This window comes from Vigna radiata, chromosome 7 (assembly GCF_000741045.1).
Source record: "Vigna radiata var. radiata cultivar VC1973A chromosome 7, Vradiata_ver6, whole genome shotgun sequence".
NCBI lineage: Eukaryota > Viridiplantae > Streptophyta > Magnoliopsida > Fabales > Fabaceae > Vigna > Vigna radiata.
This window is the reverse complement of record NC_028357.1, coordinates 109,896-135,113: the sequence shown is the minus strand read 5'-3', so window position 1 is coordinate 135,113 and position 25,218 is coordinate 109,896. Positions and strand designations below refer to the sequence as shown.

Sequence of the window (25,218 nt, the reverse complement as noted above, 5' to 3'; positions counted from 1 at the left end):
ATGATTTTCAACATGTTTGAAATAATGACAAATAACAAATGTTTTCATGCTATCATTTTAAAGCTCGATTGCTTTAGTTTTGTTTTCCCTTTTTATTGGTACATTAAGAACATTTTCAATACAAAGGTTTTAAATATACGACTAAGATGTTATAAGAAACCTTTGTTGAAATATAGAGGTAGTATCTTATATAAGATCCCGAGTCTTAAGAATAAAAAAACAATATTATAATAATTAAATTAATAAAAAGTTACAAAAGTTTGAGTTCTTATAAGACTTGACTATTGAAACAAAACTTTTGAAAATATGATTTGAGTTGCTACAAAAACTGGATCACAAAACTTTATAGGAAAGGAACTCTCAAATGGAAAAAATGAGAATTTTGTATAGAACTTGTAATGTACAAAAAGTAGAGAACCTGAATGCCTTAACGAAAATGGAAAATCCATTCGACCTTTACCGGATCTCCATCATTGAAATTCATTCAAGACCCATTTCTGTTGACACCTTCCCGATTTTCTTTTTTATGGTTTTTATTTGATTTACATAGCTAAGCACACAACACCAACAAAAAGAACCCACAGAATCAGTTCCCATCTCATCCAAACACCAGCGCCAATAACCATTCTGCACTGGTGTACGCACCCTTCCCTTCTCTATCCAGTTACTATGTTACGCAGTTGAGTAAAATGGGTAAGAAATAGGATTTTATAAAAAAAAAGAAGTAAACGTAAAAGTAACAAAATTTTAACCTAAGGGTAATTTTGAAAAAAACAAAAATTGAGGAGTACAGGTAGAAGTTTGTGGTAGTGTAGGGAGGAACCTTCTCACACTTTTAAAGAGGTCCCGACCCACATTTTATGGGCCAAATGGGGGATAGACCTAAACAGGATGGTCTAGCTCGCATTGTAACTCCTGTTTTTTTTTTTTTTTGGTTAAAAGCTCTTTTTGGTCCCAGTTTTGGTTGGGAAAATTCGAATTGGTCCCCATGTTTTTTGTGTGTTTAATTTGGTCCTAAAGAACGTAATTAGAGTTCAATTGAGTCCTTTTCACTAACTCCGTCTAAATTGATAACGGTTTGTTATCCAAATGTGCAACTCTATTGTGAGGTGTCATTTATTGGGTGACATGGATTGGTCAGTGGCATTTAAAGTTATTTTGATTTTTTTTATAACTTTTTCACTGGTTCATAGTTTTCTTCTTTAGTGGATCTTAAGAGCCTCCTCGTTCTTCTTCTTCTTCCCCTACGACCTCCACCACCACTGAGCGAAACCTTACCCACCTTGTCGTCAGCCACTTAGCGTCGTCGTTATCCTTCATCAAAGCGCCACCAAAATCGCGCCCTCACCATCTTCATCGCGATAGAAAATCTTCCATGGACATCTTCAAGAAGCTTCGCCGTTAGCCTTGCAACCTCCATCTACATCGCATCTTGATCAGAGAAATCTGCATAGCGGCACAAGCAGAACCTCCATCATCTCGCACATTCATCTTCATCACCTGCAAACCCATAAATCATAAAATCCCAATTTCCATGGAACCCTAAATTGATAAAGATGCATTTTTTTTAGGGTGTACCGTTTCTTCATCTCTCTTACTCTTTACACTTTTGTGGGTTTAACATTTTCTTGGGAAAGTGGGATTGTTGAAAGCTTGAGATAGATGCTTCTGTCTCAGGTTGCCATCCTTCGAAATTGTAGTATTTTGGCAGGTGTAGGTGTAGGCTAGAAAATGGCAAGTGTTGAAGCAAAATTAACTAACGCTAATGTGACCTGTTTAGTTATTGAATATTAAAATCTTATATCCAACTAAGAATGCCACTAAGACTCCATGTCACCCAATAAATGACACCTCAACACATTTGAACAACAAACCGTTATCAATTTAGACGGAGTTAGTGAAAAGGACTCAATTGAACTCTAATTACGTTCTTTAGGACCAAATTGAACACAAAAAAAAACATGGGGACCAATTCGAATTTTCCCAACCAAAACTGGGACCAAAAAGAGCTTTTAACCTTTTTTTTTTTATAAACAATTTTGTTCCTCTCCAAATTGAAACCAAAATTAATTTTTATATAAATGTTATACTCATATTTTTATTCAAATAGAACAATTTTATTTATTTTTAAATTGAAACCAAATTTAATTCTTATTAAAATGTTATACTGATATTTTTATTAGATTCACTACATTATTAGAATATAATTATGAGATTTGTGTGATTCTTCATGATAAATAATAGGGTCAGAGTTAGTTTAAAATTAAAAGAAAAATTCTTCAATATTTTAAAACCAACTTTAACCCTATTTTGCACATATAGTACGAAATAGGAAAAAATCACAAATTGACATGTGCAGTGTTGTCAAAACATGTCACCTGGTTCGGCCTAGCTCGACTCACCATGGGTTTGTCACTTAGCGAGTCAATCCAATCTGGCTCCCTTATTAGTAAGCCCAAAAAAATTGAACCAGGTTTGACCTATCACATGTGGGTGGATTAAACGGGTTGTTCATTAACACACTTAATTATAAGTTTTTTTTTCTTTAATCCTAGAAAAAATAACATTTTTTTAAATGCGTCGTCCTAGAACAAGGACAATCTACGAAGGGGTCTGAGCATAGTATGCATTGTGGAGTTCAGTCTACACGATGTAGGACACAGTTTGTTTTGCGAAGCATGGTCTACGTTGATCTGCATCGCTTCAAATCAACTCAGAAAAGTGAGAACATTTTAGGTTTAATGTTTTCATTTTTGTAATATAACTTAAAAAAATTGGGTGGGTCAGTGAGCCATTTCGGCTCATCATAAGTTCAACTCGAGTAAGTTGGATTCTTAGTGGGCTAGACTCAAAATTGGCCCATACTAAAATTTCAATTTTTTTTAAAATTCAACTCAACCGAAACTCGTGATGAACTGAGTGAACTCACAGATTTAACCTGATTTGATAAGATTAGACATGTGACATTCTTTGTTCACATATTATTAACTATTTAAGCATGGTTAGTAAAAATGACTAAACCTTAAAAAGAATAACAAAATTTGAACCTTATTAACCACGAAAAAAAAAAACCATATTAAATAAACTCAATAAAAATAAGAATTAAATTAACTTTTAAATTTCTCTACTATATGTCATAATAATATATAAGCTTTTATGCTTTCACAGTACAATGAACAAAACAAAGATTTTCTCTCTCCATGGTTCTCTGATTATCTAGATCAAAATATGACTTAGTAATTTAGTTATTATATAGACATATAATTTCTTTTGGTTTATATATTTGTTTTTCTTATTCAATTGACTTCTAATATTTTAAATATTTGTTGAATAGAAATACTTTATATTAAATTAAAATGATGAACACATGTAAATCTAATAAAAGTATTAATTAATATTTGGGTTAAATATGTTTTTAGTCCCTATACTTTGGGGCGATTTTGGTTTTAGTCTCTCTTTCAAACTAAGGTACAATTTAGTCCTTCAACTTTTGAAAACTCTGGTTTTAGTCCTTTTTACCAATTTTTTTTAATTTTATTTGCTGTTTCAAGCACGTTTCATTATAGCATTTGGATTGTTTACACTGTTTGACACATTTTAGCTTCAATGTTAACTGAGAAACGTGTTTGAAATAGCAAATAAAGTTAAAAAAAATTGGTAAAAATGACTAAAACCAGAGTTTTCTAAAGTTGAAGGACTAAATTGTACCTTAGTTTGAAAGAGGGATTAAAACCAAAATCGTCCCAAAATATAGGGACTAAAAACATATTTAACCCTTAATATTTTGATCGTATATTTACACTTTATTTTTGTCCCTATGTTTTATAATTTATTTTCATGCTTTTATGAGACTATATATCACACGACACCGTTCATATTTCAATGAATAGAATTAAAATTATTTTTTAATAAAATACAATTTTTTGTGTACATAAAATAAGTTTGAGGTTTGAGACTGTAAAAAGGAAAACATTTCTTTAACAATACCTATTTGACAACAAATTGACAACGACACGTGTCGTTCTGTCATTTGTTGTTTTAAATGGTTTTTTAAATAGGTTTAAATGGAAAACGAAGGACATTTTCAGAAGGGCATTGTGAGAAAAATCTTTTCGCGCCTTCATCCCTTCCAATCTTTCTCTCTCTCTCTCTCTCTCTCAAGTTTTCTCATTCCAAAGTCTGACTCCACCATTTTCTCTCCACCATTCCAAACACTCGAGACACTCTCGACTTGCCACCGTCATTGAAGTCCACCATTCGAAACTCTCGCTCCACCACCGAAGTCCTTTTTCTTCACCCTTGTTCGTTGGTGCTTGGGTCGATCAATTCTCTGCAGGAAGTCCTTTGTCCGCCATTGAAGTGCTCGGAGGAAGTCTCGCTTGGGTCCATCATTGGCGTCTTTTCTCGAAAGGTTTCATTTTTTCGCTATCATCGTTGTTCCTTCGTGGGTTTCACTGACAGTTTTTGTTATCACCCACTACCTCATTCGAAATAAACAGCCATGTGACCTACTTCCCCCTTTCAAAGGCCTAATAACCTCCAACCCATTTAACCTTTTACCCACTTTCAAAACCCTAATAACCCCAAATGGCAGATCGTGCTCACAAGAAACTTAGGGTTTCGTCTTCGACAGGGGGGCCTCGAAGTCGCTCACCGCCATCCCCTCCACTCTCGCTACCAGTTACAAGTAATGAATTGTTCTCCAACGTCCGAAGAATTCAAACGCTGCAACATTTTGGATTACTATAACATTAGAAAAGTATTCTTGGTTTAGATTCTTCTTTTATAGGAAATGAATAGACATTGTACAAAATTATACTATTCAAAGTGTATCGTTTGATTGTATGTACATGTCAACTTCTGAGACAAAAAATCAATACGACTAAAATATTCCTCATTAATTATTCTTAATATTCATTTTCGTTGTCTGTGTTTTTGGTTGAGTGAGATTATTGATCACCTTGTTGTGTTTGTTTTTGAGAATTAATTTGTCCTTGAACTAATGAGGACTAGGACTAAAACAATAGGTTTACTAAATTGGTTGTTGTTGATTGCATGGAAGTTGTGTAAAAAAGGAACACCTTCAACCATGACCAACATGGTTGATCAATTATGAAAACTTTGGAAAAACATTGGTAAGGACTCATGGGGAGCGCTTAAGCCATGGCTGGGGAGCGTTGCTGAACTTTTGGTACAAAATGGGATTTTTTCACTGGTAAGCGATTACAAGGTCCCTATAATCGATTACAAGTGCACGAGTCCTATGTGAAGGGTGCAAGACCTCATCTGTCAACCTTGAAACACCCTTTGTGGGTCTTCCCAACACATAGGACTGACCAAGTTTGAAATTTCTTATTGTGGACACCTTCAACAATGGCCAACAGGGTTGATTAATCCAGAAAACTTTGGAAAAACACTGGTAAGGATTCATGGGGAGCGCTTAAGCCATGGTTGGGGAGCGCTTATGAACTTTTGGTACAAAATGGGATTTTTTCACTGGTAAGCGATTACAAGGTCCTTGTAATTGATTACAAGTGCATGAGTCATGTGTGAAGGGTGCATGACCTCATCTGTCAACCTTGAAATACCCTTAGTGGGTCTTCCTAACACATAGGACTGACCAAGTTTGAAATTTCTTGTTGTGGACACCTTCAACCATGGCCAATAGGGTTGATCAACCTAGAAAACTTTGGAAAAACACTGCTAAGGACTCATGGGGAGCGCTCTTGAACTTTTGGTACAAAATGAGATTTTTTCACTAGTAAGTGATTACAAGGTCCATGTAATCGATTACAAGTACGTGAGTCCTGTGTGAAGGGTGCAAGACCTCATCTGTCAACCTTGAAATACCCTTAGTGGGTCTTCTCAACACATAGGACTGACCAAGTTTGAAATTTCTTGTTGTGGACACCTTCAACCATGGCCAATAGGGTTGATCAATCCGAAAAACTTATGAAAAACACTTGTAAGGACTCACGGGGAGCGCTGAAGCCATGGCTGGGGAGCGCTCATAAACGTTTGGTACAAAATGGGATTTTTTCACTAGTAATCGATTACTTCGTCCCTGTAATCGATTACCAGTGAAAAAAACCTCATTTTGTACAAAAGTTCATGAGCGCTCCCCAGCCATGGCTTGAGTGCTCCCCATGAGTCCTTACCAGTGTTTTTCACTGGTAAGCGATTATAATTGGTCTTCCATCCACATAGGGGCGACAGAACTGAACATTTGTTATAACAATCACAAAGGATTAATATTAAACAATACTACCAAACCAGAATTGGAATGAAAATAACAATCACAATTCAAATAACCACTTTCTTTATTAACAATCAAAATAATTGTTTGAAATACAGTTATCCATACTTCTACAGTTACTAAATACCGCACTATTCACAAATTACATAAATCAATCAAGTTTTGGACTATATCCAGTGTATGGAGTTCTACAGGCTTTGCTTTTGAAACGCTTCCGACGTACTCCTTCTTTCATAACGGTTTCATGGTTGTAAATTCCTCCTTCGAAATAATGGACTTGTGTTCCTCACTCAAAATTTCATTCAAACCACCAACAAACTTGGTTTTTAATGAATGACGAACAAATAACTACACAAAAAGACAAACTAACAAACACAAATCACAACCCTAAAGAACAAACCCAATCAGAAACCCCCAAAATCACGAACAACAACCAAAAATAATAACTTAATCACAAAATATGAATACGCAAAAGGGAAAAACTACATACCTTGTTCGAAGAAGCAATGTCACTAAACGAACTCATTGACACAAACGAAGGAACTTCCTCAACGAAGGGATAAAGTTCATACCTTTTTCGAAGAACCATTGTCACCGAATGAACCCATTGCACAAGCCTGCCACTTTGGATTTTGAAAAGCCTCTTGTTGATCTGCAAAAGAAGATCTTTGATGTAACTTCTAATTTAATCTATTTGTGTCTGTGTTGCTGAGTGCTTTGTTTGCTTAGAGTTATTTTGTAGTAATTGTCAGATTCATGGAGGTTGTGCTGAATGAGAATGGCTAATAGGAATGCATTTTATGGTTGGAAACAGGTACAAAAGATGGCAGACGAAACTGGTCTGGACTTCACTGATCAGATTCAATTATTGGAGACTAAGTACCAGCAGGTTTGCCCGTCATAACAAATACGTTTTGTTCTTAAGAAAATGGAATTACTGTGAAAATTGTTGATGATTATGATTGTGGGCTCAGTCTCATACTTAAACCAAGAGTTCTCATGAGAATACTGCATCGATGCTGCTCTCTAATTGCTACTTGCATGATTGAATATATACCATTTTTTTAAATTTTAATCCACGCTGATTTTTTTGTCATAAAGAAACTAGTTATCCTGTCATTCCTGTTGGTAATCCCTGAGAAAAATTCTTATTCTCTGTAATTTCATAGTTGCTTATAATAAGTCTTTGTTTATGAAATGCAGATTCAGGTGTTTCTGCAACTGGTGATATGTATATGTTTTGCTTCTATTTTGCCAGATGATACTTCTATTTATATTTAAGCAACTGTTTGGGTATCTTCGGCTAAATAATATTGTTGTGTTGTTCTATTATGTTGGTGTGAGTATTATTTACTTGTTTGCATTGCACTTGTTCTTTACCTGTTTTATGTTATTCTTTTGTTATACAATTATTCGGAGTTTCTTTATTCAAGATTCAAATATATATATATATATATATATATATATATATATATATATATATATATATATATATATTCTGTTTTTCTTCCCAATGATTGCAATTAAAACTGTAAAATTGGAAAAAGTCTCATCTTTTCACCACTCACATTATTTTCAGGCTTTAAAGGATCTCTATACGCATCTGACTCCTATACAGCGGGTCAACATCNCACGACATCCTAACAGGCCAACTTTTCTTGATCACATCTTTAACATAACTGAAAAGGTGTTCTAAGTATTACTTTTGTTTTTAACTTCAATATTATAGTTATTTCATTTTCTTCATTCTTAATTGGTCTTCTGAATGATCCACTTTAACTGAATTCCCATGTGTCTTCATGTTTCAGTTTATGGAAATCCATGGTGATCGGGCAGGTTATGATGATCCAGCTATTGTTACTGGTATAGGGTTGATCGGGCTTAATCTATTTTTGCTATGTAGGCACAAATTCTACTTGGAGAAGGGGGACTTAGCTCTTGATACTAAATGATAGCAACCTCTTAGACTAGCTAGGTTGGGCCAAAGCTAGGAGATGTGCATGGATGGGTGTTTCCTTGGATGAATGGTATGGAAATGTGGTGGTAAATGGTCCAAGGATGATGAGCTAAGGTGTGGATGAGGTAGAAACTCATGACCTCTAGGAGATATGGTGGTGGTGATGTAGTGTTTGGTGGCTCCAAGAGATGTTAGGCTAACTCAAGGAGGAAGGTGACTAGAGGGGCCTCATGGATTACTCTAGTCTTGATCTAAGATGAGTAGTATGGCAAAAAATGGGCAGCATAGCATTACTCAACATCAAAGAAGAAATACAAGGATGAAAACACCTCTATTTATAGGCCAAGGGTGTCTCATTCTAACCCTAAAAGCATGATCTCCCACCTTTGCTCTCATTGGCCAAAAATGTGTCCTTCTAAGGAGTGGAAAAGTGTCCAAAATTGCTCTCCAATGATGGGAGGACACATGCCAATCATAAAACACAATCATGTTCATTCCTAGAGTGTCATGTGACCACTACTAAAAGCAAATCCTCTCCAATGGTGGAGGAACATGTGGCTAGTACCAAAAAGAAATCCTCTCCACTCCTAAGGTGCCATGTGACCACTTATAAAAAGAAAATCCTCTCCAATGGAAGCATGACACATGGCACACACTTTCCACTTGGTTTGGATGTCTAACTTAAGGAAAATCCTATGTTGCTTAGGCCTTAATACAAGCCTTAAACAAACTTGAATTAAATGGCTTAGATATCTTACACTACAATCCATGCTGCATGATGGCTCCAAAGGTGGTCCAAAGAGTAGAGTTTAGACCATCTTCATGGATGACTTCAACTCCTCTTGTAGATTCTTGACCATGGCTAGGGGGTATGCCATAATCTCTTCTCCATCATCATCGTCTTCTTCTTCTTGTCTTCTATTTATACACCTTGAGGATATAGTTGTTATGACGATCATTGTCTTGATATTTGATAATATGACAGTTTGACAAAGCTTGTTTTGAGATATGTTCTCTTTTGGCTATTGGTGTAGATGTCTGTCATAGGATGAAATCTTTTGTTAGAGCAAACATGTTTTTCAGAACTTTTATCAAAAGCATATTTGGCTTCTCTCATTTGGCACGACTTTTGATAAACTGATAAGTTCTTCTTTTTATGTTTTTCTTTCCAATGTTCATTTTGATTCTTATAAGATGAGGTAGATGAATGTTTGTAGCAATTGTCCTACACAAGATAGAATAGAAGCATGTATGTCCTATTTCCTATTTTCTTTGAGTTTTTTAAAAGCTTTTAGCGTTTGTTCAAGTTTCTATGTTTTATAATGTTTTGTTTATGAATGCAGTTTATATTGCTTAGTCTGTAAGAGACTCCTTCTTGGTTGATGTTTTACTTGTTCTTTTCATAATTTGTTTAGACGTATGTATTATGTCACGATTTCCCAAGATAAGAACACTATGTGAATGTCTTTCTTGTTAATAACACCTACAACTGATTTATTTAAGGTTTTGATGTATAGTTCATTCATCAAATATCACTTTTTTTTTTTGTTTTTGAATTGAGCATTTAATATCATTTAGTGCTTGCTCAAAACAACAAAGTGCTTTTTTGATTTTCTACTGTTAAGGTAGTGTTTATCAGTTAAGTTTTTCTTCTAAAGGTACCAAGTGTTGAGTAAACACTTCCTCGTTTAGACGAAGTAATGGTTTAACTCGTGGTATTGTTTAGACTTATTAAACACTTCTCTATATGGACATAGTTTAACATTGTTTATGTTTTCTTTGGTGTTTTAAGTTTTAGTCTCTTAGGGTGTTTTTGTCAACAACATTGTCTTGACATTGTTTCGTTTTCCCAAGAGTTAAACTAAATACCCTTTAGGTATAATAAGCTTTACACGTTTAGTTTCAATTCTCTTAAACGCTTTTGATTTAACCGTCATTTGGCATTGCGTTTGGGTGTTTTGACTTAGTTGTTTTTCTGTTTCCTAAAATCCTAAGTGTTTTCCTAGATTGGCCTAATCTTATTGTTTTCTAAGTTCATATCCTAGTTTAACCTTTTTGTGATTTTTTATGTGTTAGACATCTTTCAGAGAATCGTCTACGTTTTTTCTTTTTGGTATTTTGGACTTGTTGTGTAGATACATATTTTTTCGAACTTAGAGTTTTTGTCCTGGCTTTTAAGAGGCTTTCTATTGTGTGGTTACCTATTTTTTCTAACTTAGGGTTTTCTATCCTCGCATTTAATGTTTGGTTACCTATTCTTTCTAACTTAGGGTTTTCTATCCTAGTGTTTAATGTTTGTTTTCTATTCTTCTAATCTGTGAGACTTCTTCGTTTGATGTTGTTTACTTAAACTTCAAAACTAAAGTTTCTATAGATGAGTTTTTTTTTGTCCTAACAATCTTAAGGTTTCTATAGACAAGTTTGTCTTGTCCTAACACCTATGTTATAGTTTGAAAGCAAATTTATTTACTCATCTTATAAATATAGCATTTAAACACAAACTCATTTACATATATTCTCATTATACACCATCAAACGTTGCTTTGTGAAGATATGTGGAAAGTTGTTTTTGACCAAACCTAAGTAGGGAATACCAATTTGACCACTTGAACAAGTTCCTTTTTTCCTAAATCACAATTTTAAGTTTCCTGATAAATGATATAACGCTAAGCAGTGGCAATCTGGCGCCGATCGTTAGTTCATTATGTAGATATGATAACATTTAGCTTTAGACTGCTAAGTGTTAGACTTGTACGATTAATCGTGTAAAAATGCAATACGAAGCTTTGGCGTTGAGTGGTGGTAGGACACTAGTGAGCACCACTTTTCACTACAGGTTTAAAACAATTTAATTCCATGTCTTTGAGTGGTGGATGAGTGTCGTTGAACGCGACTTTTGCGAGAGAAATGATGATGAACACTAAGACTTGTCGTTGAGCGTAATCTTTTATGAAAGGTTTGACGTTGAGAGCCACTTCTAAGCATTTGTGTGTATGTTGTGATTTTCTAATTCTATAACTTATCTAAGATCAATTTATTTTGGTTCTTATGTATATTTAAGATATATGATGATGTTTTTATTGAGAGACGATTATGTTTATATTCTTTTTTTTTTTGAAAGAAAAAACCTTCATTAAATTTTTGAATCCATGTAAATATATCTTTTAGTTACAGATGATTCTTTATGTTAGAGCTGTCAAAACGGGTAACCCTACTCGACCCACCACGGGTTGGTCACTTAGTGAACCAACCAAACCCAACTCATTTATTAGTGAGCTAGAAAAATTCGAACCCGACCCGACCCACCACGGGTTGGTGGGTAAACGGGTTGGCTCATTAGCTCACTTAATTACAATTATTTTAAATAAAAAAATTTACAAACTTTCTATAATTCAAATCCAAACAAATTTTACTCCTAAATTTCACTCCCAACATGAGTGTTTAATTAATTTTGAAAATAGGAAACTTAAATAATTTTTTCAAGCAAAATAATAATAATAAATATCTTTTTATAAAATTAAAATTAAACTTTAATAAAATAAAATTAGCTAGGTGGGTTGATGGGTCAACCCGGCCTACCACGGGTTCAACTCGCATGAGCTAGGTTTAAATGAACCGGATTGAAATCTAATCCGCATAAAAAAATACAATTTTTTCAAACCCAACCCGTCCCGAACCTGTGGTGGGCCGAGTTGACTCACATGTTGTGACATATTTTGACAGCTCTACTATAATATATATATATATATATATATATATATATATATATATATATATATATATATATATATATATATATATATATATATATATATATATATATATATATATATATATATATATATATATATATATATATATATATAAGAATATAAAATTATATTATTTTTTTTAAATCTGTGTATTTTTATGAAATGCTATCAATAAAAAAAATTAAATAATATTTTCAATTTTATAAATTAATTTTATAATCAATATTTTTAAATTTTGATTTAAACTTTTTTTTTTTAAATTTAAAGAAATAGTTTTTTAATTTTATATCACCAAATTAATTTAATTTTTTTCCCTTCACATCAATCAATTACAAACTTTTCATTAATTTTACTTATATTCCGTATAAATTCAATTAATTTGAATAAGTTTATATGTAAAAGTTATTTACAACATAATTAAGTAAAAGTAATATTATTATAAGTTTTCTTAATTTTCTTACCACTAAAATGAAATTGAGTATGTATTTTAGAAACTTTTCAAATATTGAAATTGTCCTTATTATTTTATAAGAAATTACAAATCAATTCAATATATTTTTCTATAATACTTACATATTGTTTATAAAATGATATGATTTCATCATCCAATCATTTCACTGTAAACCCTTTAAAAAAAAAAAAAGCTTAAAATGAGTTGAATATGAAGTGAAAATGGTCATGTAAGTTGGATATATAGATATATATTATGTGAAAGAGATAAAAGTTGATGAGTATCCGAGTACATAGGAGGTTAGATAATTTATGATGATAGATGATAGATAATGATTGATGAGAAGGAAGAGCAAAGAAATTTGAATAATAAAAAAAAAACACCTTCCAGAAGAATATAACAACTCATGATTTGGAGTAGTTTTCCCAGACATTACCATCATGCATTTTAACAAAATAATTCAAATCACCTTTCTTTTCTTTAAACAAACCCAAGTCAAATAGCTAAGTGGTTAGTTACATAATAATTGCATATAAAACATAAAAAAATGCCACTATATAATAGATACAGTTATAGTGTTATTTTCAGCAAAAAGTAACACAGAAAATAATTTATTCTCAAAAACGACAATTTATGTTGACTTTCTTTTGAAAATTAGCTTGCTATATGATTTTGTTTTTATAATAGATTAATCCTGTTAGCCTCATTTTCAAAATATTTCAAATGATACTCAGAATTTTCTATTGTTGGTTACAAGTTGGAAAGAAGTGTGAGGAAGATGTGAAAGGAAAGAAGAGAAGGTTGGGACCCGCCAAAGAGTTTTGAGTTTAAAGCATAAGGGATGGAGAAGAGAGAGAGAGTATCCGACATGGTAACAATACAACCAAAAACGTTAACACTTAAAACACAAACTTGTTTAGGGGCCACTCTTTGGGGCGCCATTCTCTTTTTCCTTTCAAAAAGCAAAGCTACTATCTTTCCTTTCCTATTCTCTCTCTCTCTCTCTCTCTTTCTCTCTCTTTCTCATTGTTACCCTGTTGGTGGATAGCAAAACTTCAGCAACCTCTTTGCATCTGATCTCAGAATCCAAACTCAAGTACCAATTTTTTGTCATTTCATGATCTGTAAGTTCATGTTTTGTTTTTGTCTCTTTTTAGTTAGCTTGCTTTTCCCTTATAGCTTACAACTAGAAAAAAAAAGAAAGAATAAAAAATGTGATAAGCTGGTATAATAGGGTTCAGTTTCATTGTTAATGTGGCTGTGTCAGATTTTTATTTTTATTTCAATGAGTTTAATGGGTAGAGTGGATCAGTGGTATCTCAATTTATTAGTTTCTGATTTGGGGTATGTCTTTTTTGTTATTATTTTATTCTGTGAGTGAATGCTCCTTTTCTTTTGGGTTGTTTGTGAAAATTCATTGGACTGCTTTAAGTGGAGCATAACCTGCTCAACTGTTGTTGCTAAAGATTGCATTTTTTTTTTTTTGTCACAGAGGTGTTAGATCGTGAAAATGACGAGGATGACCCGTGATTTTGGGGATACGATGAAGAAAGATGCAGTGCCTGCAGTTTCGGCCGATGTAATATTTGCTTCTCTTCGGTTTCCTAATTACAAAATAGGGGTTAATAATCAGATCATGGAGATAAAGGGTGATCCAAAAGTGCTATCTATGAAGGAGGTTGTTGCACGTGAGACTGCACAGCTGTTGGAACAGCAGAAACGAATGTCTGTTCGGGATATTGCCAGTAAATTTGAGAAGGGTTTGGCAGCTGCTGCTAAGTTGTCTGAAGAGGTCATAGTTTTTATATTTAGAATTCAACTTATTTTTGTAATACCAATGTAATGCTTAATTTTGGAAGGCATTTGAACTTGAGAATTCTATTATGAAATTTGTTTTTTGATTTTTGCTCAATGAGATTATCAGTGTTCATAATTTGCAGTGCACTTCTTGTTTTCATTACTAATCTTTTTGTATGGTGTTGGAATTCAGGCTAGACTCAGAGAAGCAGCTTCACTGGAAAAACATGTTCTTTTGAAGAAGCTTCGAGATGCATTGCAATCCTTAAAAGGGAGAGTGGCAGGAAGAAACAAGGAAGATGTAGCAGAAGCTATTGCTATGGTTAGGTCCTATCTCAGATGTACTTTGTTTGTGCTTATACCATACTAACCATTTATTTATCCTTGTATTTAATACAAAAGTCATATGAAGCTGGTAAGGGGAGGAGTGATGATAGGACAATTAGTCTGGATTTTTAAACAAAAGAGAAGGGAAGAGTGAAGATTACCATTTGGGATATGCTAGGATTCCATATAGTGTGTGCTCTTTTATTCATATTTAAGGATCCATCTAAATGATAACACTTTCTTTCTGGAGGCGAGGTTTGTGTGGCACCTGTTGACTAAAATGGAAAACACAAAACTGTGATGTAATACTAAGTGGTAGTTGGTGGTGATAACATATGAATGCTTAAATTATTTAGATATTATAAATGAAAGTACTGGATATAATTTTATGCTCTGCATACTACTGAAAATGATTAGATTTATACCTCTAGGACTAGTAGATCTGATCGGCAAGTATTGTACCCTGGAGTCATTACCTATACAGTTGAGGATACATGTTCTACAGATAAGATCGTATACTATCAAGAATGAATTTAATAGCAAAACTTTAGAGTCATTTATAGGCTGTGACCTTACTAGCAGTGGACAGTGGCTAATGAATAAGTTTATAAATTATTTTAGCTTGAGAAGATAAGATAATAGCTTTTTTGGAGGCCTTTTATGTAACAAAACTTTAGAGTCAGTTATGGCCTTTTATTACCATTGATTGGTTGCATCATGTATTTATATTTGCTTATTTCAGTTTACCGTGCAGCAAATGATCCCATTAAGTTTAGAGTTGCTGATTCATTTTAGGGTCATTTGAACTCTATAGTGTAAAATAACTGTCACAGAATAGTGTAGTTGGTGATTAAGGATGAATAATAGTTCTTTTATAATATAAATCACAGTATTATTCTCTTGATGTTTTATATTTTTCTAAAGGAGTTGCTTCAACAAATATCCAGCAAGAGCACTTGTTTTTTCATATTGCTTTTGTTCTGTCTGGATAGGTCAGAATAAATACTTCAGGTGGAGGGCCTGGGTTTGTGGTAGGGATGAATGGGAAGTGAAGGGAAAGCTATTGATAACAGCATATGGGATAGTTTTTCTTAAAATTTGCATTATCAAGTTTTGTTATTATATAATATATTCGCTGCTTCACCTCTCCTGTGCTGAAGTTACAATCTTCTTCTATGGGTCATTTATTCCTGCATCAGTTTATTTGTGACTATAATAAACTGTAGGTTATTTGATGCATTCTGCAGGTTGAAGCTCTAGCAGTTCAGTTGACTCAAAGGGAAGGGGAACTAATCCAAGAGAAGGTTGAGGTGAAGAAGCTAACAAATTTTCTTAAGCAGGTGATGCTTTTTGTTTTTAATTTATTTTTGGTGATATAGGGTGAAATTTGATGAGAAATAAAAATTTAAGGTTTGTTGTACAGACAGAGCATGTTATATTTACTGAAAATTCCGGGGCCAAAGAAAGTAAAACGAGAACAATAACATTACAATAAACATAAATGTATAACAGCACTCTGATCCTTCGTTGTCTGTTATAAAGTCCCTAAACGAACTATGATGTCTATTTATAAATTTGGTATAAAGATTCCCTATAAGTGCTTTGCTTCAACTGCTGATGTCAAAGGACAACATAAACAGTGCGGTGCTATAAATTGAGGAGCATCATATTTCTGTTTCTAAGGGAGACTATACTATTGCAAGAATGATCTGAGAGTATTTGTTATCTCAATATCAACACATAGCATGTTTGTAGTTATTACATATAATAATGTATATGGAAGAAAAAAATGTTGTGTACCGTAAGCCTGCTACTGTGTCTGTCTATTAGCGTATGGGCTGTCTACTTTTGTCCAGGGAATGAAACCTCTCAGCTCAGTTTATTCAACATTTTATCAGCATGATGTATCGTTTATTATGAATGAATGTTAGAGTGAGTGACAAAATAAATTTCTTTCCCACTGTTGAGACTTTAAATTCATTTGTAGGCTTCTGAAGATGCTAAGAAACTTGTGAATGAGGAAAGAGCTTTTGCTCGTTTTGAAATAGAAAATGCCAGAGCAGCAGTTCAGAGAGTTGAGGAGGCACTTCAGGAGCATGAGAGAATGTCTGAAGCTTCAGGGAAGCAGGTTTGGATCATTCCTTCTTCCATAATGTTAAGTGTATTTTTCTCTCAATTCAAATACATTTCCTTTAAATATAATGAATTTATGAAAATATTAGTCCATTATTGAGGCAGGTCTTCAGTTAATATTACCAAATTCCAACTAGTTTCTTGAGCTTTAATTCTCAGTTCCCTCTATCTGCAAATTATCCGCTTGGAATGGAGTTCTTTTAGAGAATTTTATGTTTCTTTTGGTTTAGATGATGTTTCTCAGGCCAAAATTTGGGTTATTATAGGCATTTCCATGCCTATTTCATTATCTTCTTTACAAAACTACGGAATTGTATTCTAGATTTTAAATCTAATCCTCCTTGGAATTTTCTCTTTGGAAGAGAGCTGAATGCTGCCAGAGTAATGTCTTTTAATCCTTCTTGCTTTTTCTTGAATTACTCGCATTCTTCCAATCAACAAATTGATTCTTATGCAGAGCGTGTTTCAAGACCTGTGAGTATTTTCAGTTTCTTGACCTGTTTACTATCAGGGAAAAGTTTTCTTAAGGCAACTTCATATAAAATCTAAAACTCCCTGTATGATATAGTTTTTCATTTATACTGCATTGCTAATTAATATATTTCTAGATGGTATATGTATGTCGGATTCGTATTCTGAATGAATCATCGGGGTGTGGCCCTTCACTAATATCAATGAGTGTTGTCATTTCTTTTCAATGTTTTAGGGATAAAACAAGGATACCAGATTGTAGGTTGGATTAGGCATTTTTGAATTTCTTTTTGTTGTACGAGGTTGGAAAAAAATGTGTTTTCTCAAGGGCCAATCTTCGATCATATATTTGTTTTTTGTCACAGTGCGTATTGCTTCCCTTTTTTGCCATGCCTTTGAATGTTTCAGAGGTGTACATAATTTCTGACGTATGGAGAGACTAGACAGTCTTATGCATTATTGATTCTTTCCCGTATTTTTTAAATGTTCCTCTAGTTGTTCTTTACTGACTTACTGTTATATATTATTTTATTTTAAAACTAATTATCAATTAAGGAAAACTTTTCAATAATCATAGTATTCACTGCTTGCATACAAAATGTAACTGTTGATATTGCCGTGCTGCATCAACTAAGTATTTTCCATTTTAACAAAATTTAGTTCTATGGGAACTTTAGGACCTGGATCAATTAATGAAAGAGGTTCAAGAGGCACGGAGAATCAAAATGCTGCATCAGCCAAGCAAGGTACACATTGTTCCTTTATTCTTATTTCATCTCCACATTGTTCCTTTGTTCTTATTTCATCTCCGTATAGATCAATACTTAATGTTCTTTTCTCTTCATTGTAGTACCCTGATCCCCATATCTTTGTTGTTTGTATATAATTTTAGGTTATGGATATGGAGCATGAGCTTCGAGCATTAAGGGCTCAACTTGCCGAGAAGTCTAGACTTTATCTTCGTCTACAGAAGGAGGTGTGCCTAAGATCTTAAGTAATTCTGAAGTGGTTCTGAATTTTTCTGTTGACTGATTCTGTGAAGTACATTTCATTAATGCACAAGGCTTCAGAACTAGTTTATTCTTCTGTATGAGATGTGTTTCTCTGTATAGTATGTATATGTTGTGTGTATACTCACTAGAATCATATCATCAAAATGTATTCATAGCTTTCATATTCTTTCCTCGAGACTTGGGGATTTTTGAAGGTCTTATATGGTAATGGTTATTGTTTGGACATCATCATTAAAGTATACTTTTGTTTGAATTGAATGATATGTTTTTTTGATATAGTTGAGGAGTGATCCGATTGTCTTGGTAAGTTTATCATTGATTTTCTTCCATTTCTCTTTTCAGTTATCAAGGACAAAGAAAGGAGAAGAAAATGTTCCCCATTTATATGAATTAGAAGGAGCTGAAACGCTAGGTTCATATTTGCAGATTCAACCTTGCTCTGATGATGCCCCTGAACTTTCAAAGTGTTCCATTCAGTGGTATCGTGTAGCAACTGAAGGAGCCAAAAAGGAACTTATTTCAGGTATCAATTCATAGGGTTTTGCATTTTAAATGATAATGTTTTGGAAGTCAACATTGTCTATTGGATTGCCTTTTTTCTTTAAAGTTGATCGTGCAAATCAATTCATTCATTGCTTTCACTGTTATCTACTTCTGATATACCATGGTTGGGTATTGATATTAACATAGCATTCATTGTTCGGTGGGACATTTCTTTAGTGTTTATAGAATTATAGCAAATCAGGTAGCCCCTAATCGAACAAAATACGCTCAATATAAAATTGATATACTCTTTTTCATAATATATCTACAAACTTGTGATAGGAACTGGATCAGAGATTAGAAAAATATTTTTTATTTTATTGTACTCAGGGCAGGGTATTGAAGAATCACTGTTCTATCCCCATCTCTAAGTTAAGTGTGCTATACTTTCTCAACGTCCTTTATCTAAAGGCAACATGTATCTTTCATACTGTCTCACCTAACTAAGTAATGTACCCAACTAGCACGGTTACCTATTAACTTATGATTATCATCACATTTTTTCCTTTAGAGTAAGAAAAATTAACTGCTTCCCCCCAAAAAACTCTCATGTACTTGCTACATGCTGAAACTTTTATTCTGTCAAACATTTCAGCTTCAAAGCATTTGTCCACATGATTACTGTCTTATTCTGTGTTATATATCAGGTTGCTTAAGTATTCAACCTTCCTGGTACGAAGCCTTGTAAACTATAAACTGAACACAAATCTTCAAACTTCTAAGTAAAAAAGGAATAGTCAATTATATGATCAACAAAATGTTAAAGTAATCAGTATACCACTTGAAGAGGGAGAGAGAAAACGTTTCTGATCTGAAACTGTAATATATTTTTCGGAGTTCAAATCATACACACTATCTTCTCTATTAAGCTAACTGATTGCAGTTGGGTATACAACTCGTATGCCTGAAATACAATCAATGCCAGAGTGTTTGGAAGCTATGTAACAACATTTTAATAACAGTGTTACAGAACAGTATTATAATGGTAAAAAGAGAAGCAAACATATGAAGGCACTGGAAAATTGTATGTTATTTGCAATAGAAAGGAAACTACAAAAGGAGGAAACCTCCATTTGCTCGGAGCATAGCTCCTCTAACAGAAAATCTGATCAGAACCCCTCTTCAGTCTGTTTCATGAGACTAAAATAATAAAATTATTTTCCCTCGTCTAACAACCTCCCCACTACACATGCCAACTCCTTCAGTTAAGGAATTATTGCAACAGAAATGTTTTGTTGCAAGAAAAATTTAGAGAGAGTACAGTTACATATGAAGATACAAGCTGATAAGAAGAGAAGATACTTTGAATTTGCAGTGGGTGATATAGTTTTGGTTAAGCTGCAACCATACAGGCAGCACTCATTGGCCTTGAGGAAGAACCAAAAGCTGGGAATGAGGTGTTTTGGACCATTTGAGATAATGGGCTGTGGCTTATAAACTCATTTTACCTAGCTATGCTTTGATCCACCCAGTGTTTCATGTGTCAGTTCTGAAACCATTTAAAGGAGATGCATCTCAACCTTATATGCCATTCTTGCTGCTGACCAATGAAAAGGGTCCATTACTTCAACCAATACGGTGGTCAGCAACTTGGGAGGATGTACTAGTGATACAACAGCATTGCGGCAATTTCAATCTTGAGGACAAGGTTATTTTTAGTGGAGGGAGAATTCTAAGGGAGTCAAGTACAAAAACAGCGGATAGAAGTGAGGGACTAATCAGCAAAAGGCAACAACCAGAGTTAGTTGGAGAGGAGTGTTACACACGAGTGAGAGAAGATTCCCAATAAACAGTGGGGTGACTACGTGGGGAATGGATTATATAAGTGAGTGGAGAGGGGAATAGTGTGGTGTATTGACCCTTCTCTTGTCTCTGGATTTCTCTCTCTGTGTCTGTTTGTATTTTTCTGAAATTCTGTCTTTTTTGCTGCTGTATGTGTCATGGATCACATTCAGTCGCCCTCTTCGTTGTAAACAAATCCGTCAAGTGCTATTCGCTATCTCCTTTCATTCTCAGATTATTACCAATACCCCTGTTGATATCTTCCATTCTTTTAGATGTCACCTTTCCATTGAAGGCACCATTTTTGTCATTAACCTTTTGTCTATCTAGCCGACCTGTTATTTCCATGTTTTGTCTATCAATAAGTTTCATTTTTCCATGCAAAATTCTCACTGGTTGTTAAATTTTTTCCTAGTAGAGATGTTCACATTGATTGCATGTTGTTACACGTGAAAGTAATGAAAATTAGGTACAGGGTTAATTTCCCTTGTGTAGAAAATACAGATTCGGTGATATATTTATAATGAAAAATAATATATTTTTGTGTCTATTATACATTGTGTTAGCCAGTCTTAACTGTTGGAAGCGCTTAATCTATAAAGTTTACATTCAAGATGCATGGTGGTGGAATATTACTCGTTGTTAAATTTCATATCTAGCATCTGTCCTGTCTTGCCTATAATGTAATATATCTTTTCTGTTATCAGGAGCTACCAAGTCAGTTTATGCCCCTGAGCCTTTTGACGTTGGACGCGTATTGCTAGTTGATATTATTTCAAAAGGCCAGGAGATTACATTGTCAACCACTGGTCCAATTGATCCAGGTTTGGTTTGGTTCCCATACCAAGTCTACTCTTTTGATTTAGTATTGATTAACAGGAATTATTTCTATGTATTTTCTGATATTTGAACTAGATGTTTTGTATTACCAATTTACAAATGCACTTGGTTCTTTGCCCAATCAAGCTATTCATTTATTTCATATTCTTATTCAGCTGCTGGTTTGGGAACCTATGTTGAGGCACTTGTGCGAAAGCATGACACTGAATTCAATGTATGTCATTATGTCCTTTTCAACTTGATATATTTCCTTTTTCTTAGCTAATTGTATCATATGTAAGCATCTGTGTATGCTTATCATTTTAATTGTCAATGTTATATAAGCTTGTCATTCGTTCCTTGTGATGTCTATTATATAGCTCATTGACCATGTTATTGTGCAACATGGAGTGCTTCTAAGTTGTTGGATTAGATGAGGGAAAGGTAGAGTTTATAAAGGGGGGCATTATCAAGTCATAATCCAAATATACAGGCCTGTTAACTAACAGTTATTTTTGTTCTAACCTTAGTAAACGACAATCGATTCCATTCTGGTGCTTGTAACAGGTGATTGACCAACAATTGAAATTCCATTTTTCTTGTACATTTTGTTATCTACAGTGTCATAAATGTGAGGCAATCATCTGGGGATTTTTCTAATTGAAGATATTAGAATCAGATACTAGTTGAGTTCGTTTTGTCAAGGTGGGCTGGGGTGATTCTTGCAAAGGAGTCCTTTGTAGGAGTGAATTTCTCGATAGCATAAGGAAAAAGTAGGCAACTCTTAGGTTGGCAGGGTGCTATTGTTGAAAAATGTATAATTTTTGGATCAGTACTTTAAGTTTAACCTTCTGTGGGTGTGTTTGGAAAAAGTTCAAATTCTGTTAAATGTGAATTCACCAAATCTCAGTCAAGTTTAGTTTATTGAAATTTGTGAAGAAGCTGTTGAAACTGGGAAACAAACACTAAATTGCATCAACATATGATTGGTCAGATGAGTCTGGTTTTGAGATTATCACTTGCTTAAACTCTTAGGTCAAATAGTTTTTTGACGACATTAGAGTCTCTTTGACTGAGTAGGCATGTGCATTCAGATAATAGCTTAAAATCTTAATTCAATATGCTCGTAAGTTCTAAGCCTGTTGTGCAGTTGTGATTGTCAAGTTGCGCAGTGTTTTCACCCAGTATATATGGTTGTCCTTGAATAAATTTCAACTAAAAGTAGTGTCAAATTGTCACTAACTATAGTTGTTTGTTTGCACTTTGTTAACTGTGATAATAATAATAGATTGACACATTGCAGGTGGTCGTAACTCAGACTGGCTCAGACCATCCAACTGAATCTATTCATGTGCTCCATGTTGGAAAGATGAGGATGAAACTTTGTAAAGGAAAGACAACAATTACCAAAGAATACTATTCTAGTTCAATGCAGGTATTCAAATCGTGGGCGCTCAATTGTATATAGTTCTTGGTGACAAGATACAACTAATGGTTCTTTCTGAGTGAAATATGTTGGAGATTTTATATTCATTACAGAAATGACAAAATGATAATATATGAGTAGATCTAAATCTTACTGTACAAATCAGTTTTATGAGGTTGAGTTAGATTTAAAGTACAATTTCCAATACAATTGTTGTTGTACATTAATATATTATGTTTCTTTTGTTTTCTTTAGCTTTGTGGAGTTCGAGGAGGGGGAAACGCCGCAGCACAGGCGGTGTTCTGGCAACCGAAGCAAGGTCTTTCTTTTGTTTTAGCTTTTGAGTCAGAGAGAGAACGGAATGCAGCCATCATGCTTGCAAGGAGGTTTGCATTTGACTGCAATGTATGTCTTCCTAAACTATTTTATACACACTTGATTTATACTGGATGGATTTGACTCTTTTAAAGTTTAAGTTGCATTTTAGAAATGTTAGAGTGTGGAATGATATTTGATTGGAAAATCTTTCAACATGTATTTTATACATGTGCATGTATGTCAAATTTTGCAATCAACAGCTATCATTTACACTCTACCTTCTAAAGTGCACTCAGAAAAAGTAGCGTTTATTGGTTTGGATTGAAGCATGATTTAGAGGAATAAAATGAGACTATCCTTTAGAATTGAAGCAATTTATCATCCATCTCAAACCTTTTTTTAACCTCTTGGTTTTCGTTGGTATATTTGTAATGCAGATTATTCTTGCTGGACCTGATCACAAAGCTCCTTTAGAAACGTAATATCTCACCTTGAATATTATTTTTCTCAACTGTAATTATTTGAGTTTTCCTTGTATTATAAGTGTGTAACCAGTGAAATATGCCTTTGGATTGTGCTTAAGGATTCTTACCTTATGGTTTGAATTCCTTTATTCAATTTTCTTTCACCAACACCAGGGCATGTTTTTGTTTGCCTTTGTGAGTGACACTTGATAAAGTTTTTAGAGCCTACATTATATAGAATTGGTGGAAGCTATGTCCATTGTTTGAGGTGCTAATTGATTGTATTTGATTGATCCAATTACTGTTAAAATTCTCTCTATTGGATTTTGTGAAACTTCTTCACTATGCAATATTCTGCATCTACATTTACTTCAAAGGTTGGAATATCCCAATATGAATATGAAGACAATGACATGAGTTTGGTTTGGCATTTTAAACTGTACCTTTTCAAGGGAATTAATCTTTGGAGGACATAAGCTGTCATATATATATATATATATATATATATATATATATATATATATATATATATATATATATATATATATATATATATCAATACTTTATTCTATATTTTAGCATGTAGTTTTAGGCGCTTTTGTTCTCTTAACATGAAAAAAGTATATATTTTTTTAAAATATTTATAAATATTATAAATGTTTGTAAAAAAATAGGTATGTCTTGTTCAAAATATGGCTTTAAATAATTTTTCAATTTATTTTTAATTTTAAAAAGCTAATACTTTAAACATGTATTTTAAATTCAAAACTTTCAAATATTTGAAAAAGGTTAGCGCATTTAAACATGACTTTCTTAATTAATAAAATCTTAAGAAAATTTTACAATTCCTTTGCCTTTTTAACAACGTTCAATATTTAATTTTTTGGAACATTTATTATCAAAATTATGTTTTGGAAAACTTATTAAAATTATGTTTTGGAAAATTTGTTCTAGATACTTGTTTCGAAAGGTATCGTATACATTTTAGGATGTTCTAAATTTTATTTTAGAAAGCTGTTATGAAATGCATTTGATTTGATGTTTTCCAGTTCCGAAATCCTGTTCCAAAATCTTGTTCTAAAATTTTTGAAAAGTTTGTTTTGAAACATTTTCAGAACAAATAACATAGAAGTGACCGGTAAAATGGCTATTTTAAAAGTTGGGAGTCCAGTTGGAGATTATGGGGGTGCAGGAAGAAGAAACCTCAATTGTTTCTCTGTATTTGATGTTCTACTTGCATGATGATCCATCCTTCACTTGAAACTTACTTTGTAACATATGCTCTCAACAAAGCAAACAATGAAAAATGAGAAAACCAGCAATTGAACAAATTGCAAATGGGAAATTCTTAAATTAATATTCTTTAACTTTACTCCACTTCTTATTTTTTATTTACTACTATGCTTACAAATATAAATAAATAAAAACAAATGTTTCACACTAAATAAAAAATAAAGAATAAAAATTTATTATAAATTTAAGTTAAATACTTTTGCATTGGTGCACTCCCTCTTAATAAAAGAATTAATTAGATTTTAGTAACCAAAGAGTAATAGTTTATTATTAACCCACTTTGTAAATTATTATATTATATTTCTTATTTTAATTTATAGTAGTTTAAATTTATTTTGTGTTTTCTTTATCAAGCTTTGCTATTTATAATAACTAACTTTCGGTGAATCATGTTATATATGTATCAAGTACAAGAA

General features: G+C 33.2%; 2 protein-coding genes across 2 annotated transcripts; both read left to right on the top strand.

The window, feature by feature from the left end:
- Positions 1 to 6,839: 6,839 nt before the first annotated feature.
- LOC106768089 (acetyl-coenzyme A carboxylase carboxyl transferase subunit alpha, chloroplastic-like) lies at positions 6,840 to 8,208 on the top strand. Its single transcript, XM_022784404.1, has 4 exons — positions 6,840 to 6,929; positions 7,071 to 7,145; positions 7,836 to 7,943; positions 8,065 to 8,208. Exons 1-4 carry the CDS (start codon positions 6,855 to 6,857, stop codon positions 8,206 to 8,208), a joined length of 402 nt encoding a protein of 133 aa, XP_022640125.1. The 5' UTR covers positions 6,840 to 6,854.
- Positions 8,209 to 13,276: 5,068 nt separating this feature from the next.
- On the top strand, positions 13,277 to 23,807 carry LOC106769545 (stomatal closure-related actin-binding protein 1). The gene is made up of 13 exons (XM_014655206.2): positions 13,277 to 13,540; positions 13,909 to 14,208; positions 14,407 to 14,535; positions 15,788 to 15,880; positions 16,528 to 16,668; positions 17,822 to 17,890; positions 18,037 to 18,120; positions 18,500 to 18,680; positions 21,190 to 21,306; positions 21,478 to 21,536; positions 22,605 to 22,736; positions 22,983 to 23,132; positions 23,483 to 23,807. Exons 2-13 carry the CDS (start codon positions 13,927 to 13,929, stop codon positions 23,525 to 23,527), a joined length of 1,482 nt encoding a protein of 493 aa, XP_014510692.1. The 5' UTR covers positions 13,277 to 13,540; positions 13,909 to 13,926; the 3' UTR covers positions 23,528 to 23,807.
- Positions 23,808 to 25,218: the final 1,411 nt, after the last annotated feature.